Source organism: Lathyrus oleraceus, chromosome 3 (assembly GCF_024323335.1).
Source record: "Lathyrus oleraceus cultivar Zhongwan6 chromosome 3, CAAS_Psat_ZW6_1.0, whole genome shotgun sequence".
In the NCBI taxonomy this organism is placed as follows: domain Eukaryota; kingdom Viridiplantae; phylum Streptophyta; class Magnoliopsida; order Fabales; family Fabaceae; genus Lathyrus; species Lathyrus oleraceus.
This window is the reverse complement of record NC_066581.1, coordinates 12,603,714-12,623,498: the sequence shown is the minus strand read 5'-3', so window position 1 is coordinate 12,623,498 and position 19,785 is coordinate 12,603,714. Positions and strand designations below refer to the sequence as shown.

At 33.7% G+C, this 19,785-nt stretch overlaps 2 protein-coding genes across 2 annotated transcripts; both read left to right on the top strand.

Moving 5' to 3' along the window:
- Positions 1-1,715: 1,715 nt before the first annotated feature.
- On the top strand, positions 1,716-3,348 carry LOC127129417 (putative F-box protein At3g58860). Its single transcript, XM_051058605.1, has 3 exons — positions 1,716-2,693; positions 2,785-2,946; positions 3,037-3,348. Exons 1-3 carry the CDS (start codon positions 1,716-1,718, stop codon positions 3,346-3,348), a joined length of 1,452 nt encoding a protein of 483 aa, XP_050914562.1.
- A 15,114-nt stretch (positions 3,349-18,462) lies between these two features.
- LOC127129416 (uncharacterized) lies at positions 18,463-19,384 on the top strand. The gene is made up of 3 exons (XM_051058603.1): positions 18,463-18,819; positions 18,911-19,072; positions 19,163-19,384. Exons 1-3 carry the CDS (start codon positions 18,463-18,465, stop codon positions 19,382-19,384), a joined length of 741 nt encoding a protein of 246 aa, XP_050914560.1.
- Positions 19,385-19,785: the final 401 nt, after the last annotated feature.

The window sequence follows — 19,785 nt, the reverse complement described above, 5'->3', positions numbered from 1 at the left end:
TAAGGTTATATAATTTTTTTTTACATCTTTTTATAATAAAAACTTATATACTCAATGACTATTAATTTTATATTTAAAATAATAAATAAAAATATTAACTGACTTCATCCTTATCTTTTTAGTATGATAAATAAAAGAATGTAGTGACAAATCAATGATAAAAATATTCTGAATTTTTGTTATTAGAATATTTTATTATTATTTATTACTAGTATTTAAAAGAAAACTCTGTTTATCTAACTTGATACGTAAAATAGTAAGATATTTTTGATTTTTTAATGCACAGATGGGTAAAATAATAAGATATATTTGAAATTTAATTTTTGTTTTAAAAAATAGAAAACTTAAAATTTAAAAAGTTATTATGAAAAAACCGCCTCTCTTACATAAAAAAAAATAACAAACTTACGTTTACCAGTTACCAGTTACCATCTCTAATTAATTTTTAAAATATTTATAATAAATAAAAGATAAAAGAAAAAAGAAAATAGACTGCACCAAATAATTTTCCTATAGATTATGAGCAATATATGAGTAACAAATGATGATTTGTTATAACAAACAAGCCCTTTAAAAAGCATTATAAAAATTCAAAATTCATATCATTCAAATAGAACCCTAATTTTGAAAGAGAAAGAAGAAGAACAATGTCAGATACTACTCTCACTCCCAACGTCACCGGCAACATCAATTTGAAGAAGGTATATTATCCAATGAGATTAATATAATTTCTCTTTATTCTAATGTCTCTATGCGTTTGCTTCTTATTTGGTTAATTTGTATATAATCTTTTTTTATAAAAACTAGTGCTCATATAATACTGCATTATCCTTTTTGTGTTTTTACTTGTAGTGATTGATATATTTAACTTTGATATTGTATCTCTAAAAAGTTTATATTAGATCTCACAACTTTATAACACATATTAATATTTTATTTATATTTAATTTTTGACTTTTCAAATGCATAGTGGAGACACATGTGAAGGACCTCCAACAGGTGCTCTTAGATAGTACTAGTTAATATCACACGTTTATTAGGAAAATTAACATCACTCAATAGGAAAATTTGGAGTAGTGGAAACATGTTTCAATGATTTAAGTATTATAGTGACATAGTATCATTAGTGGTGGTTTCATAGTATCTCCCTGTTAAGTTTTTGGGGACTATGATAGATTTGTAATTTATGTGTGATTACACATTTATTTGAAAGAAATATTACACGTTTTTATTGAAACAAAGATACACGTGTTTTTCATTTAAAACATTGCAAGTTGTAATTTATTTTATAATAAACTCAAAACAAAACACAACTGATAAAGGTATTTTCAAGAATTTTTATAATAATATTAAAATAATATTAATTATAATCATGCTTGAGATATAATGCATTTTCGAAAATCATCATCTACTTCACATTTATTTTGTTCGAAATAAGAAACAAAAAGAGATAGATAACAAATTAATATTCTTATAATAAAAATAATATTTTAACTATTAATAATTTGCATATAATAATAAAATATATCTATTTGAAATACATTTTTTATACAAAATAATTTTTTATATGAAAAAGTCTAGGTCATATACTAGTCTCACTCCCAACGTTACCGGCAACATCAATTTGAAGAAGGTATATTATCCAATGAGATTAATATACTCTCTCTTGTTATTAACTTCTTATTTGATTAATTTCTGTATATTTTCAGGTTAAGATGTTTGATCCCATTAGTCAATTGCCTGACTGCATCTTATCTCACATTCTCACAAACTTATCCATCAAAGATTTTTTGAAAGCTCGTTTACTCTCTAAAGGATGGTCTAATCTTTGGACTTTAACAAGAGATCTTTACTTTGATATCTTCAATGTCTTTGGTTATACCGAACAACAACTGCTACAAAAGGGCTATCTTATGGATGTCCCTGTCCATTCTACTTTCAGTTCTTCCATCGAGAGAAGGCTCAATTTGGATATTACTAGGGATCCTTTTGTAAAATTAGTTGATCAATTTCTCAACCATTTTAATGCCACCATTGTTGATTCTTTCTTGCTCAACTTCTATTTAGATTCTCAACAACAAAACACCATTGATGAATGGTTACGTTTTGTAATTGCAAGAGGAGTTGGAAGAATAGATTTACTCTTTCGTGGAAGTCCTTATACACTGCGCAGCCGGCCACGCAGACCTTATAAATTTCCCTTTCATTTATTTTCAGAGACTAATGCTTCAACTCTGAAGCATTTGCGTCTTGAATATTGTATTGTTTCCATTCCCCCCAACTGCAATTTTATTCCATTCAAAAATTTGAGTTTCCTTTCACTTAAATGGGTAAAAATGGATGGAAGTTTTATTCAAAGTTTAACACAACTTGAAGAGCTTCACTTAGTTCACTGTGACTTCAAATCATTATCAATAATGATAGCGAGTTCTTCCTTACGTCATCTCGAAGTTACATCTTGCTATCTCCTATTCGGAAACTCCATGAAGGATGTAACCCTGACTTCACTAGACTGCCCTAAACTCACTTCATTGGACTACAGTGGACATTTTTTGCCTAACATGAACTTTAATACACCTATGTTGAACAACATTCAGCTCCCTCTTGTATATAGTGGAGAATATCTTAATGCATTTAGACTCTTGGCAACTCTTCCTAAATTTGAGAATCTGCAATTAGAGATTTATTCAATGGTTAGTTAGTCATACAACGTTGGAACATGAATTGTTTTCCTCTCTTTGTCTTTTGAATGATATTTTATGAATCTTACATTTTCTTGTTTAGGTCCCAACTTCCGTAAAAATAACTCAGCCACTCAAGCATCTGAAGGAGTTAAGCTTGATTTTTAACCGGCCGTTCGACACCCCACGAAAATTAGAGTTTGATCTATCTAGCATTTTAAACATCCTACAAGCTTCTCCACTTTTAGAGAAACTTTCGGTCATGGTGAGTAAGCATGGTTAATAATACACTTGATTTTGTATAAGTTTTGATTTGCATTCATTTGTATAAGTTTTGATTTTATTTTATTTACAGATCACATCTCCTGAGATAATTGAAAACCAGAAAGTTGATAGGGATGTTGAAGCGTTCTCTCATGACGAGGTCAAAGATATTGAATTAAGAGGTTGTGTTGGGAATTGGTATGAAGTTGAGTTTGCTATGAATGTTATGAAATATGCCAACAAACTTGAGCGAATAGTTTTAAGTCCATATTGGAGAGATGATATGGATGAATTTTTGAATTGGACTTCTAATCCTGCATGGTTTCAAAATGGACGTCAAAGGATTGCTGAAACGCTTCAAAATGAAGAAGTAGTTGGACGAGAAAAACTAGTGCTCATATAAAACTGCATAATTAATTTTTTTTATATGTTTTTACTTGTAGTGATTGATATATTAATAACAAAGTTTTATTTAATAATTTTTTTAAGATATTAATAGAGATGTATTTATCTGTCCAGTTGTCACAACATATAATGCTATAGAAAGCATTTAGAAATTATTATATAATATTAAATATGACTAACAACAATAATAAAAGAAGAAAAATATATAAGTGGAATAACATGATTAAGAATTTCACTTTTAAGACCTAATACATGAATTATAATCTTCTGCCTTTCGATTCCTTGGTTGCTTCATCTTGACGGTCCTGTATTCGCATTAATGAATAAAATAATAAACAATGTGCGGTGAAAACTAAATTCTCAATATATTTTTTTACTAGGAACCTTAATTTGTCCTCATACTATCTCATTAAATTCCCTCATCACTTATGTTCAATGCTCCCTGAACTACTAACATTAACATGCCAAACTTCCATATAGCAACATCATTGAACTATTAAGGATAACAGACTAATGATTTGAGGTCTAAGAATAACTTACTAGAATCCTATTCTAATATGCGATTGATTTTTAAATTAATCTAAAATCAACGTTTAGATCCTCAAACACAATAATCTGAGAATCTAAACCTATTTGACATGTGAACATCAGAGACCCTAATATTTATAACTACTCTTACAAGTCAGCTTTGGCACTACAAGAAAAATAACGTTTGGCCATAAATATTTCACTAAACCTTAATTCCAATACTCACCTCATTTCATCTCTTCCCCCATTTTCCCCCATTTTGTGATTCCTCGCCCCATTTCCCCCCATTTTATACTTGCACAACCCAATTTCAATTTCTCCATACTTCAAACATTCAACAACACTATGTACTGTTATCAATTTTAAGGTAAACTATGATGTTTTATTCAAATTTATTTCTTTATTTTCAATTTACATTAATCACACTTTTTATTCTTCATTTTCTATGTTTCATGTGTTGGGACATTAGAAGGAGCATCAATATTGGGCTAAGCGTAACACATAAGTGAGAGAGACATCACATATTGATCTAAAACCTTAAGGTGATATGTATTAGAAGTAATTCATATTTATTAATTATATTATTTTCTTAGCCCCTAAGTTTGTTAGAGGGTATTTTAGTATTTTATCCTATTCTAGTAACCCTAGTTTTAGCTTATAAATAGGGTGACAATCATTGTAACTTTTATCATGTTTTGTAGCCGTCATTCTTAATAGAATATTCATCTTTCATTCTACCTTTGCACCAACAATTGGTATCTAGAGCTCCGGTTCGGATTCATTGGGAAACACGGGAAACACGAGTGAACGTGAGGTCTTGTGCGTTTGATTTTGATTCTTAGATTCGTGTTGAATCTTGAACAAAATCTGATCAGAATTTTAATTCTGTGGGTTGGGAAACACTGTGTGAGAAATCTGAGTGTACTGTGCAAGGTAGAAAGATGAACGGAAACGGCAACATGAACACCAAACTTCCAGTATTTGACGGTAAAAACTGGAATCGTTGGATGATCCAAATGCGTGTACTGTTCGGTGCTCAAGATGTTCTAGATCTTGTCACTGATGGTTATGTTCCGGTAGCAGCAGATGCAACGGATGAACAGAAAAACGCGCAGAAGGAAGTAAGGAAGAAGGATCAGAAAGCATTGTTCTTCATTCATCAATGTGTTGATGTAAATGTGTTTGAGAAGATTGCAGATTTAACGACAGCAAAGGCTGCGTGGGACACACTGGTTAGATGTTATGGTGGTGACGCATCAGTGAAGAAGGTGAAGCTTCAGTCCTTGAGAAAGCAATATGAGAATCTCAACATGAAGAATAATGAGAAAGTTTCTGAATACATCTCCAGAGTGATTCTAATCACTAATGAGATGAAAGCGTGTGGAGAAACTCTTTCTGAAGAAACAATCATGGAGAAGGTATTGAGATCTCTTACCTGTCAATTTGATTACATTGTGGTAGCAATAGAACATTCCAAAGATCTGAGCACCATGAGAATTGAAGAGCTACAGAGCAGTCTAGAAGCGCAAGAGTTGCGTTTGACTGAGAGAACTTCTGAAAGGGAAGTAGAGCAGCAGGCTCTGAAAGTAACTTCTGATAGGAGGTATCAGAAGCAGTCAGAAGCCAGGAGAAGATCTGATGGTGGTCAGAAGTCAGAAAGCTCAACCTCTGATAGACAAAAGAATGCTCAGAAGGGAAAAGAGAAGTATGACAAGAAGAAAATCCAATGTTACTGCTGTAAGAAGTTTGGTCACTTTGCTAGAGACTGTTGGTCAAACAAGGAGAGAAAATCAGAAGAAGAAAATATAGCCAGAAGTTCTGATGACGAATCTGTGCTATTGATGGCCTCTGAATCTGGTGATATGGATCTGATAGACTGGTGGTATATGGACACTGGCTGTTCAAATCATCTTACTGGAAACAAGAAATGGTTAGTTGATTTTGACTCTGAAAAGAGGACAAAGATCAGATGTGCTGATGACAAATATCTTAATGCAGAAGGTATGGGAAATGTCAGAGTGATTCTGAACAATGGGAAAACAGCATTGATTCAGAACGTGTGGTATGTACCTGGCATCAGAAGCAATCTGATGAGTGTGGGACAATTAATTGAGAAAGGTTTTTCAGTTACCATGAAGGACAATCTTCTGAAGCTGTATGACTGCAATCAGAAGTTGATTATGGAGTCAGAACAGGGAAGGAATAGAACATTCAAGGTGAATGTCAGAACTGCAGACTCAGAATGTCTTAGTGCAACAAGTGCTGAGAAGGAGAGTGAGCTGTGGCACAGAAGATTTGGTCATTTGAATTTCAGAAGCTTAAAACATCTGAATTCAAAGAAGTTGGTACATGGAATTCCTGCAATTAAGAAGCCTGAAAAGTCATGCAAAGTTTGCATGGAAGGAAAACAACCACGATTGCCATTTGCGTCAGAAACTGCTCCAAGAGCAAAACATGCCTTGGGAGTTGTACATTCTGATGTGTGTGGTCCATTTCCAGTAGCATCGATTGGAGGGAATAAATACTTTGTGTTATTTGTTGATGAATTCACAAGAATGACATGGGTATCCCTTATTAAGTTTAAACACGAGGTGTTTGATGAATTCAAGAAGTTCAGAATGAAGGCTGAGAATCAGAGTGGTCAGAAGTTGAAGATTCTTAGAACTGACGGTGGAGGTGAGTATAACTCCAAAGAGTTCCAGAAGTTCTGTGAGGAGAATGGAATTGAGCATGAGGTTACTGCTCCTTATACCCCTCAACACAATGGTCTTGCTGAAAGAAGAAACCGCACTTTGCTTGATATGGTGAGAAGCATGCTAAAGGAGAAGAAGCTTCCTCAGAAGCTCTGGGGAGAAGCTGTTGCCACTGCAACGTATGTACTCAACCGATGTCCTACGAAGAAGTTGAAGGAAATAGTTCCAATACAGAAGTGGACTGGAGATAAGCAAAGTGTTAGTCATCTGAAGGTGTTTGGTTCTGTTTGCTATAAACATGTTCCAGAAGCCAGAAGACAGAAGCTGGATGATAGAAGCAAAGTGATGATTCTGATAGGGTACCACAGTACAGGTGCATACAAGCTCTATTGTCCAGAAACCAATAAAATTGAATTCAGCAGAGATGTGATTGTGAAGGAATCAGAAGTTTGGAATTGGGATAAGTCTTAATCTGATTCTGATGTTAGAACTTCTGAAGAAAGGTCAGAGTTAAGAATTTCTGAAGTTGAAGTAGACTCTGACATTGATTCTGATTCTGATAGTGATTCTGACTCTGGAGAAGACTCAGAAGATGAAGGTGACTCTGATGACCCAGACTCTGATGGTAATCCAGATTCTGGTGGCAATTCAGACTCTGGAAATATGCCAGCCCCTGAAGATGGTCAAAGCTCTGGAGGAAGTCAACCATCTGAAGCTAGAAACTCTGAAGCTCAAGACTCTGAACAAGTTCAGAGACCACAAAGAATCAGAAACATCCCCAGAAGATATGCAGAATTTGACATGCTGCAAGACACTGAAGTAGACTCTGAAGGAGAAGTTATTCAGTGTGCCATGTTAGTAGACTCTGAACCCATAAGTACAGAAGAGGCTCTTAAGCAGAAGCTCTGGCTGAAGGCCATGAAAGAAGAACTTGATGCTATAGAGAGAAACAAGACTTGGAAGCTGACAGAACTTCCAAAAGACAAGAAAGCCATCAGCGTCAGATGGGTTTTCAAGCAGAAGTTAAAGCCAGATGGTTCAATTGGCAAACATAAAGCAAGGTTGGTAGCCAGAGGATTTCTACAGAAACTTGGGTTGGATTACTCTGAAGTGTTTGCACCTGTAGCAAGACATGAAACAATCAGAATGGTGATTGCAATAGCTGCTAACAGGAATTGGCCTCTGATGCATTTAGATGTAAAATCTGCATTTCTGAACGGTCCATTAGAAGAAGAAGTTTACGTGTCACAACCTCCTGGATTTGTGAAAAAGAATCAGGAAGGGATGGTGTACAGATTATACAAAGCTCTATATGGATTGAAACAAGCGCCCAGAGCTTGGAATCAGAAGATTGATTCATTTTTCAAGAAGCAAGGCTTTCAGAAATGTGAGATGGAGTACGGTGTCTATGTTCAGCATACTTCTGAAGGAAATATGACTCTGGTATGTTTATATGTTGATGATATACTGCTGACTGGAAGTTCTGAACAGGAGATAGCCAAGTTCAAGAAAGTTCTGATGAATGAATTCGAAATGACTGATCTAGGCAAAATGACATACTTTCTAGGGATGGAATTCAGATACTCTGAGAAAGGTATCATTTTGCATCAGCTCAAGTATGAATTAGAACTTCTGAAAAGATTTGAACTGAAGAATTGTAAGATTGCTGTCACACCTTCTGATACAAATCAGAAACTGGATTCTGACTCTGATGGAAAGGATGTGGACGCTACAACCTTCAAACAGTTGGTTGGTTCTCTGAGGTATTTGTGCAATACCAGACCTGATATTTGCTATTCAGTTGGGATGGTTAGTAGGTTCATGAGTAAACCTAAGTGGTCCCATTACCAAGCTGCAGTCAGGATTCTGAGGTATATCAAGGGAACTCTGAAGTATGGAGTATTATTTCCTTCTGGAAGAAAGGATGAGTCAGAACTTCTGAGTTATTCAGATTCTGATTGGTGTGGAGACAGAGTTGACAGAAGAAGTACGTCTGGGTACTTATTCAAATTTCTGGGAGGTCCCATTTCTTGGTGTTCCAAGAAGCAACCTGTTGTGGCGTTGTCAACTTGTGAAGCTGAATACATTGCAGGTGCTGTTACTGCATGCCAAGCTGTGTGGATTCTGAATCTATTGCAGGATCTGAAGATTAAAGTAAACAAACCTCTGAAGCTGATGATTGACAACAAGTCTGCAATCAATCTTGCCAGAAACCCAGTGTTGCATGGGAGAAGCAAGCACATTGAGACCAAGTATCATTTTCTGAGACATCAAGTTCAGAGGGGAGTGTTAGAAGTTGTACACTACAGCACTCAGAAACAGTTGGCAGATGTTCTGACGAAAGCTATCAAGACTGATCAATTCCTCAGATTAAGGGATGGAATTGGTGTTACAAGCTTTGATGGAATATGAATTAAGGGATGGTATTAGAAGTAATTCATATTTATTAATTATATTATTTTCTTAGCCCCTAAGTTTGTTAGAGGGTATTTTAGTATTTTATCCTATTCTAGTAACCCTAGTTTTAGCTTATAAATAGGGTGACAATCATTGTAACTTTTATCATGTTTTGTAGCCGTCATTCTTAATAGAATATTCATCTTTCATTCTACCTTTGCACCAACAATATGTGTATGGGTTTTCCCACTTATAAATGCTCAAGTCGCCATATTTATAACCAATGTGGGGCTCCAACTCATACTTGAATTATTATTCTTAACACTCTCCCTCAAGTGGAAACTCTTTTGTCCACATACACTTGTACCGTCGTTGACACCTCTTCATAGGTATTTTGATACACTTCTTCTTGGGCATTTTGATTTCAACGAAAATTCGATACAAGCAAGTCGGTCCCTTTATTTAAACCACAAGCTCTAATACCATTTGTTGGGACATGAAGATGCGCATCAACATTTGGCTAAGAATAACACACAAGTGAGAGAGACATCGCATATTCACCTAAGACCTTAAGGTGATAGATGTATGGATTCTCCCACTTATAAATGCTCAATTTTCTACATTTACAACCAATATATGACTCCAACTCACACTTGATTTATTATTCTTAACATCATGTATCATTTTATTTATTTAAAGGAGTCATATTTTGTTGTAAACGAGCTTTAAATTTTTCTTCATTTTGTTCATCCATTTAAAGTACACTTTTTTTAATATTTGGATGTATCTGATGTTAACATTTGTTGGCATTTGTTAGTAAAAACATTAAAATTCAAAAATTGAAAAGAAAATAATATATTTATCTGATGTAGGTATTTGTTGGTATTTGTTACTAAAAAAATTAAATATATGTATTATATTATATTTAAGTTGTTTATCTTTTTTTGTTAATATATTTTGTTAGTAAAAAAATATATATTTTATTTTGGTATTCTAACAATATGTTGTTTATATATTTTTATATATAAGTGGATTATTTTATATATGTATTATTTTTATTTAGTAATATATTTAAAAGAACATATTATATATTTATAGGTAGTAATATAGGTGGTAATATATTTAAAAAAATAACCAGACTCACTTGTTAGGGGTTATCCCTCACAAATACCAAAATGGGAAAGTGCATTATGAGGGGCTTAACATCTCAAAAATTACTGACACACTACATTGCGCTGTATGTGACATGAAAAAGGGGGTCAGGGTTTTGCGAAGGGTTAAGTCCCTAGAAAATTAGCGATATGGCAAGTCTCTGGCAAAAAAACGTCACACTACTACAAAATAGACATCTTGTAACACCATATTACAATGATCTTCTTGTTAATTGTGGTAATAACTCCTTTTTTGGGCTTTTTTTTTTGTACTTACTAAAAGACATTTCACTATGGTCATAGTTAACAACCATAGTGAAATGTACCTAGAGTGAAAGAGTTCGAATCTCAGCATCGACAATTTTCCATTTATCGTGACATAATAGGCTTGACCTTGTATATCACCACAATTCTTATGATCAACAGTGGTATAAGGTGCAATCATTTCATCACGGTTTCTATTATCAACCATGGTGAAAGGTGTTACATATTTATATATAAGAAACATTATTTCTCGCTTCAGTACATAACATATGTCTCTCTTAAAACAAAACTCTAATATCTCTTTCACTTGTCTCTCACAAAACAAAACCCTAACATATCTGTCACTCGTCTCTTTCATATGGAAACCCTAAACTTATGGTGTGAACTTGTCTTCTTCGAAGGGTTGCCTTTATTGCATTAAGTCTTAGCAAATGGATACTGTCACACCCCGATTTTGACCCTGAATCCCGATTCAATATATTCACCATATTTGTTACACCTCTACATATCATACCATGCATTCCATACCGCATAATGCCTAAAATATCAGTCAAAATAATTTTTTCGGATCTATAGGCAAACTGACTGAATTAATCGACGGATGTGCGTCAAATCAGTGGACGAAATTTTTTAAAATCAAGCTTCCAAACATCAACTTTATTAATCTTCATTTCACGAAGTTTAATCTGGTATGCTTGATTTATTTTTCAGCTAATTTTTCGGCCACTTTTTGATCAGCTCAAGCCTGTTTAACCGGTCAAAATTTATTTCAAAATTAAAAGAAACACTATATTTTTCCAATAAGTTCATTTCACACTGATCATTTTGGTGCATTCATTTTAATTTTTTGAGCACTTTTGCGCCCGACTTTTATGCATTTTGAGTCCATTTATTTTTCTTTTTTTGCCAAAATGTTCGAAATAAATAAATAGAATTTTCTATGTTTTTGTTTCGAATTTATTTTGATTATTTAAATTAATATTTTATTTTTAATTTGATTTGTTTCTAACTCATTTTTACTCTAATAATACTCATTATGGTCTTTTTGGTCATTGTAAAACTCAAACAACCCTAACTAGTCCCTACTATATATTATGTGTGGCCGATGAGAAAAAGAGGACGACCAGAAAAAGCACCACACGACGCCCCACTTGTGGATGTTCTACATTCTCAAATTCAAAAAAACACATAGAAAGAAAAAGAAATAAAATGTGATTCTTCCTCTTTGTTTGAGGTTACTGAAAGTATTACTCTCTCATAGTATTGTAAGACCCCAATTTTGACCCTAAGATCCATCATGGCATCATATCATTGCACATTGCATTTGCCTCAAGGATCATGGCATCTTGGCTCCTTAACCCTAGGGTGGGACTTGTTGTGAGTTTGTTTGAGACCACCAAGCATGCTTGAATTGTATATTATTGCTTTTCTTATTTTGTTTACTAACCAAAAGCACAAAAATATGTCACTAACATCTTTTGTTTTGAAGCTTAAGCAGTCATGTAATCCAAGGCTCCTAGGAGGCTCCTATGCCCATTGAAGTGGCCAGATGAAAGTGAAGGCAAGCATGACAATGGTTCGCAAAGTTCTCAATCATCATACATGTCTCCCAAGTATCTCAATTTTCCAATTTTATCAAGATAAACCAAAGGGCTTGAGGATTGTTTCCCAAGGAAACCCTAATTCAACTATGTTTTGACTATGCCTTGCTCATGAAGCAACCTCAACCTATGATCAAATACAATCAAGGGAAGTTCTTTCATTCACTATTTTATACATATATAAGCTTATGTGAGTGTCCTCAATCATCAATTCATTAAGATTTGAAGTTTGAACTTGAGAAGTTGATTAGTCAATTCATCTGACTATTTTGAAATCCACTGAGACCTAACTTTTAATGTGTTTTTCAAATGAAGATGACCCCAAGATAAAAAAAATGTTCTTAAGAACCATATGAACAACTTTCATGTTCATCAAAAATTCATTTGAAACTTGGAAGGTCATCATTCATTTCAAAATATTATAGGTCATTTTGACTGAAACCCTAATTTTGGGTCAACTTCCCAAGGACCTAGCTCCTTCATTTTTCATGATTTTGAGGTGGGACCAAGTGCATTGGAAATTTTAAGATGTCTACTTAAATTGTTATGTTGGACAAAATTTCAAAATCCTAAAATAAATACATGTGATAATACAATGGGTCCAGATCAGATATGCATGCTGACAAACCCAATGCAAGATCATTGTAAATTAAGCTCTTAGCTAATATGCAATGAATCATTGTCTGTCATTGGCGACAATCCGTCGTTAAAGGTGAGTATAATAATCTCGCATATTAGGGCAGAGTGTGAGTACACTCCATCATATAGGAATGCATGGATAGCTAGAACAAAAGCTCTTGAAAAAGTGTTTGGCAATTGGGAGGAGTCTTACAAACAACTTCCAAAATACTTGTTGGCTCTAAAACACTATGCTCCCGGGACAATTGTTAATATGGAAACATTGCCCGCATATACACCAGATGGTATGTGTGCTGTTGGAAATAGAATATTTCACAGTCTATTCTGGGTGTATCAACCGTGTATCATAGGTTTTTCTTTCTGTAAACCAATTATACAAATTAATGGTACATGGTTGTATGGAAAATACAAAGGAACGTTACTGATGGCAGTGGCATAAGATGGGAACAACAATATTTTTCCAATCGCTTTTGCCCTAGTTGAATGGGAGATTGCTGAGGGATGCCATTACTTTTTTTGTGGCAGACAAAAGTATGTGTTTCTCTTCCCCCATTTTCCCCCATTTTGTGATTCCTCGCCCCATTTCCCCCCATTTTTTACTTGCACAATCCAATTTCAATTTCTCCATACCTCAAACATTCAACAACACTATGTACTGTTATCAATTTTAAGGTAAATTCTGATGTTTAATTCAAATTTATTTATTTATTTTCAATTTACATTAATCACACTTTTTATTCTTCATTTTCTGTGTTTCATGCGTTGGGACATTAGAAGGAGCATCAATATTGGGCTAAGCGTAACACATAAGTGAGAGAGACATCACATATTGATCTAAAACCTTAAGGTGATATGTGTATGTGTTTTCCCACTTATAAATGCTCAAGTCGCCACATTTATAACCAATGTGGGGCTCCAACTCACACTTGAATTATTATTCTTAACACTCTCCCTCAAGTGGAAACCCTTTTGTCCACATACACTTTTACCGTCTTCATGGGTATTTTGATACACTTCTTGGGCATTTCGATTTCAACGGAATTTCGATACAAGTAAGTTGGTCCCTTTATTTAAACCACAGGCTCTGATACTATTTGTTGGGACGTGAAGATGGACATCAACATTTGGCTAAGAATAACACACAAGTGAGAGAGACACCACATATTCACCCAAGACTTTAAGGTGATAGATGTATGGATTCTCCCACTTATAAATGTTCAATTGTCTACATTTATAACCAATATATAACTCCAACTCACACTTGATTAATTATTCTTAACATCATGTACCATTTTATTTATTTAAAGGAGTCATATTTTGTTGTAAACGAGCTTTAAATTTTTCTTCATTTTGTTCATCATTTAAAGTACACTTTTTTTTAATATTTGGATGTATCTGATGTTAACATTTGCTGGCATTTGTTAGTAAAAACATTAAAATTTGAAAATTAAAAAAAAACAATATATGTATCTGACGTAGGTATTTCTTGGTATTTGATACTAAAAAAATTAAATATATGTATTATATTATATTTAAGGGGGTCAGGGTTTTGCGAAGGATTAAGTCCCTAGAAAATTAGCGATATGGCAAGTCTCTGGCAAAAAATTGTCACACTACTACAAAATAGACATCTTGTAACACCATATTACAATGACCTTTTTGTTAATTGTGGTAATAACTCCTTTTTGGGGCTTTTTTTTGTATTTACTAAAAGACGTTTCACTATGGTCATAGTTAACAACCATAGTGAAATGTACCTGGAGTGAAAGAGTTCGAATCTCAGCATCAACAATTTTCCATTTATCGTGACATAATAGGCTTGACCTTGTATATCACCACGATTCTTATAATCAACAGCGGTATAAGGTGCAATCATTTCATCACAGTTTGTATTATCAACCATGGTGAAAGGTGTTACATATTTATATATAAGAAACATTATTTCTCGCTTCAGTACATAACATACGTCTTTCTCAAAACAAAACTCTAATATCTCTTTCACTCGTCTCTCACAAAATAAAACCCTAACATATCTGTCGCTCGTCTCTTTCATATGGAAACCCTAAACTTATGGTGCGAACTCGTCTTCTTCAAAGGGTTGCCTTTATTGCATTAAATCTTAGCAAATGGATACCTTACAGGTTCTTCTTCATAATAATTTACGTTTCAAAATCTGTTTATGTATTATTATTTATGTTTCAATAGCTTGTTTCATAATGTTTAAACTTTCTGCTTGTTTTGACTTGTAGGTAGAGATGGTGAACGAAAAAAAATTAATGAGCATGAAGCTAAAGTGAGCGTTGCAAACTTGTGTGAAAGACCCAGAAGGACATACATTCAAAATTAACATAAGTTTGAAGCTCTCAGCTCATCTTCATCCTCCTTTCATTATGGATGCCATTATGGGACATGTACGTTTCTAAAAAATTCTATGACTTGATATGTTGTTGTTGTTATCAATAAAAATTGTATGTTGTATGTAGTTTATTTTATATGTTGATGATTTTGTTTTTTTTAATAAGAGTTGTTTGTTGTATCTTGTATGTTGTTTAAGGTTTGTTATTGATGAATGTTACCGATGAATGTTGTTGTTAATGTCTGCTTAAGAGATGAGTTTATTATATCTTATGTGGTTTGAGTGTTTTTCCAACCCCTTACCAAATATATATAACTTTTCAGGTTGCATTAGAAAATTATAATATGACAGATAAAGTTATATTAGAAAATAAGTTACACCTTCAATTTTAGACAAGAAATTTTCAGCTCGTTGTCTATATTTCGCTCTTTAACTGTTAGAACTTGGTTTAATACTTCTAGTTCTTCAACCTCCCCTTTCTCTACCTCTAATTTTGTTCATAAAGTAAATAATATTTTTCAAAATGAACTAGATGTGAAGGAAGGAGAGATTGAAGAGCTTGGAGCATTAAACCAAGTTTTAACCATTAAAGAGCAAAACACGGACAAGGAGTTGAAGAATTCTTGTCTAGCATTGAACATGTAACTTATTCTTATAATATAACTTAATTTATCATATTATAATGTTATAGATCATATTGGAAGGTTATATATTTAGTGATCATTGGTGAAATAAACATTCCACATAATTTATAATAAACTCAGTGTATATATCACAACAGTTGTTTAGAAAAGCTGTTGTTAAATGTTATGCATTAAAGAATATCACAACAGTTGTTTGAAGTAACTGTTGTGATAGGTAGTGCGATATATAACTTATAACCATGGTCTCACGATCATGGTGGAAAGTATCATACATACAACCACCCCTTACCTCATAATGGTTGGTCAGACGTGGTGGTATCTCTTTTCCAACCATTATGAAATGGCTTTTACGTAGTAGTGTGATGACATGTATTGCTAGGTGAGTTGGCCTCTCACAAATATTTGTTTTGTGAGTGTGCTTTCTCACTTGTGAGGGGTTTAAACCCTGATAAACATTATTTTTATTATAGTGTGGATTCATGACATGTGTGGTCACCATCATAAATTGGATACATATTCTATTTTAGCAATGTTGGAGATAGATTGACTTCGTAATTAGTGCCCCACTCTCCATGACTTTCATTTCCCATCGTATAAATGAAGAACCGATTTAACTATGATAGATCTTTAATTCTCACTTAACCCCAACATAATGTGTGTGTGAATGTATGTGTGTGTGTGTGTGTGTGTGTGTGTGTGTGTGTGTGTGTGTGTGTGTGTGTGTGTGTGTGTGTGTGTGTGTAAGTGTGTGTGTGTGTGTGTGTGTAGTTGCGTATGATGAGGAGCTAATTGATTACGTGAATACTTCCTTAATAAAGGAACATGTTTAACAGTAGCATTCATTCATCATAATGAGTTAGAGAAACCTTGATTTTAGTTATCATTAAAAATTTCTACTATATCTTATGCATTCATACTTACTAGGTAGAACTAGCTAGTCTTATCCCAATACAAATTCCTCTTGGTCTCTAACAAATCCTTAACCACATTTTATCTTCTTATGATCACTTTTTAAGAGTGTTTTATGATTAGAATTATGACAATACGTACAATGGGAGACAATACGTACAAGGCGCATGACACCCAAGGCGTCAAACGGGGGACGCACGTCACCCTGCTAACAGAACCAGGATTTTATTTTGCTATGGCAGAACCTGCGAAAACCCACCAAAACACCTTTAAAACACCTCTACACAATCCATAAACAATAACCACATGATTCCCACACAAAAAACATGTTAATTCCTATTAATCTAACATGTTATTCCAACAATTTAATCCAAAAAACTAGAATTAATTCATACTTTGGAAATCTCAATTTCATGTCAAAATTCATGTTTATGAACAAACAACACATGACCCAATCACTACAAGAACAGTACACGAAATTGCAATCAAAATATGGTATAAAACAAAATTTCAATCAATTGTTCAACATACAACACAAATCAACAAAATAGAGAAATTCCTATTGGAGGTTAAGGGAAACCTCTCAACCCTTTCATGAATTAAGCACCTATAGATGAAGAATCCCCCAACCTTGTAATTCCAGAAAACTTCAGCAAAGTAACTTCAATTGATTTCTTCTTTCAAGCCCTAACACTCTCTCCTCAAAGGTCTTTTTTTCTCACATTCCTTTGTCTTGTATGTACCAGAAGAAAATACTCTAAAAACCTAATTATTGTCTAACTTTAGAATATATATTATTTTATTTTAATTCTTCTAAATTACACTTTTTACCCAACTCAAATTCAGTTTTCCTCCACTCACCATTAAACTCTCTCAATTTCTAAAATTGACAAAACTCTACAAACTCTCGTTAATTTCCAATTAACTAATTAATTAATTTCCACTAAACTATTAATTAACACAAACACCACAAATACTGCCAACGGTTAAACATGTCACATATTCACAAAATAATTATTTAAATAAAATACTCAATTGAATTAAATAAATAATTAAATAAACAAATAATTAAATAGGAGTGTTACACGGGGTGTGTTGGAAGTTGTAACTCGATGTTCTGATTGAAAGCTAGCATTCGACTATATCGAAGTAGGTAGTCGAGTTGTAGGAGTCAACTGTATTCGATTGTCGAATGCAACATTTAGTTGTTATGTCGAAATATAATTTGTAGTTTTGTACTTTATATTTTATATGTTTTGTATTTGGGTCAATTTGTACCGTTTTAGCATAAGTTTTAATTGCCTGTATAAATGCATTGTATGATGTAAAATAGAACAACTTCACTTAATAATATTTTCTCTTTTACACTTGAATCTATAATTTTCTCTCTTTCTCTCTTCTTTTCTCATCTTTCTTAAACACCATTTTATTCCAATAAAATTCAAAATAAAAATTATGTAAGTGTTTGTCTTAATTTATTCATTCACTAATCAACCACATATATACATAAGGAATGATGGACTACCATAGGTAATTTGTTCCATACTTATTGGATTGTAGCTTGTACAACAAGAAAGGTAGATTAACTGAGTAACTTACAAACATGAATGGATACTTAATGCCACCATTGTTGATTCTTTCTTGCTCGACTTCTATTTAGATTCTCAACAACAAAACACCATTGATGAATGGATACGTTTTGTAATTGCAAGAGGAGTTGGAAGAATAGATTTACTCTTTCGTGGAAGTCCTTATACACTGCGCAGCCGCCCACGCAGACCTTATAAATTTCCCTTTCATTTATTTTCAGAGACTAATGCTTCAACTCTGAAGCATTTGCGTCTTGAATATTGTATTGTTTCCATTCCCCCCCAACTGCAATTTTATTCCATTCAAAAATTTGAGTTTCCTTTCACTTGAATGGGTAAAAATGGATGGAAGTTTTATTCAAAGTTTAACACAACTTGAAGAGCTTCACTTAGTTCACTGTGACTTCAAATCATTATCAATAATGATAGCGAGTTCTTCCTTACGTCATCTCGAAGTTACATCTTGCTATCTCCTATTCGGAAACTCCATGAAGGATGTAACCCTGACTTCACTAGACTGCCCTAAACTCACTTCATTGGACTACAGTGGACATTTTTTGCCTAACATGAACTTTAATACACCTATGTTGAACAACATTCAGCTCCCTCTTGTATATAGTGGAGAATATCTTAATGCATTTAGACTCTTGGCAACTCTTCCTAAATTTGAGAATCTGCAATTAGAGATTTATTCAATGGTTAGTTAGTCATACAACGTTGGAACATGAATTGTTTTCCTCTCTTTGTCTTTTGAATGATATTTTATGAATCTTACATTTTCTTGTTTAGGTCCCAACTTCCGTAAAAATAACTCAGCCACTCAAGCATCTGAAGGAGTTAAGCTTGATTTTTAACCGGCCGTTCGACACCCCACGAAAATTAGAGTTTGATCTATCTAGCATTTTAAACATCCTACAAGCTTCTCCACTTTTAGAGAAACTTTCGGTCATGGTGAGTAAGCATGGTTAATAATACACTTGATTTTGTATAAGTTTTGATTTGCATTCATTTGTATAAGTTTTGATTTTATTTTATTTACAGATCACATCTCCTGAGATAATTGAAAACCAGAAAGTTGATAGGGATGTTGAAGCGTTCTCTCATGACGAGGTCAAAGATATTGAATTAAGAGGTTGTGTTGGGAATTGGTATGAAGTTGAGTTTGCTATGAATGTTATGAAATATGCCAACAAACTTGAGCGAATAGTTTTAAGTCCATATTGGAGAGATGATATGGATGAATTTTTGAATTGGACTTTGTAGCACCTCAAATTTGCACCCATCATTGTACATACATTTTCATACTAGGTCATAGCATATCATGGTCCATTGCATAGCATTGCATTGCCTCTTTTGCCTCAAGTGCAAGCAAGTCAAGAAATTAGGTCAAACTGGTCAGGAGATCAGTCAGTCAAGCAAGCAAGCACAATTTTCATTGAGCCAGGGCCCTAGGGTTGGTCCAACATGTTCACATGACTTGGGGATCCATTTGAAGTGTTTTGGTCAAGGATTGAAGGCTCAGAGGTCATCAGTTTATGCACAGACAGTCAAAAACCCTAGACAGTCAACAGTCAGTCAAAGCAGTGGATGGTGGCCATTGTTGTGGAATTTGGGCACCATGATCAACAATCAAGAGTCCATACAACTTGGGACATCATTTGAAG

Bases quoted from the DNA above. Each gene is read 5' to 3' on its own strand.
- LOC127129417 (XM_051058605.1), top strand. From the start codon at position 1,716: ATGTTTGATCCCATTAGTCAATTGCCTGACTGCATCTTATCTCACATT. The intron at 2,694-2,784 runs GTTAGTTAGTCA...TTTCTTGTTTAG, and splicing joins AATTAGAGATTTATTCAATG to GTCCCAACTTCCGTAAAAAT. The intron at 2,947-3,036 runs GTGAGTAAGCAT...TTTTATTTACAG, and splicing joins TAGAGAAACTTTCGGTCATG to ATCACATCTCCTGAGATAAT.
- LOC127129416 (XM_051058603.1), top strand. From the start codon at position 18,463: ATGGATGGAAGTTTTATTCAAAGTTTAACACAACTTGAAGAGCTTCAC. The intron at 18,820-18,910 runs GTTAGTTAGTCA...TTTCTTGTTTAG, and splicing joins AATTAGAGATTTATTCAATG to GTCCCAACTTCCGTAAAAAT. The intron at 19,073-19,162 runs GTGAGTAAGCAT...TTTTATTTACAG, and splicing joins TAGAGAAACTTTCGGTCATG to ATCACATCTCCTGAGATAAT.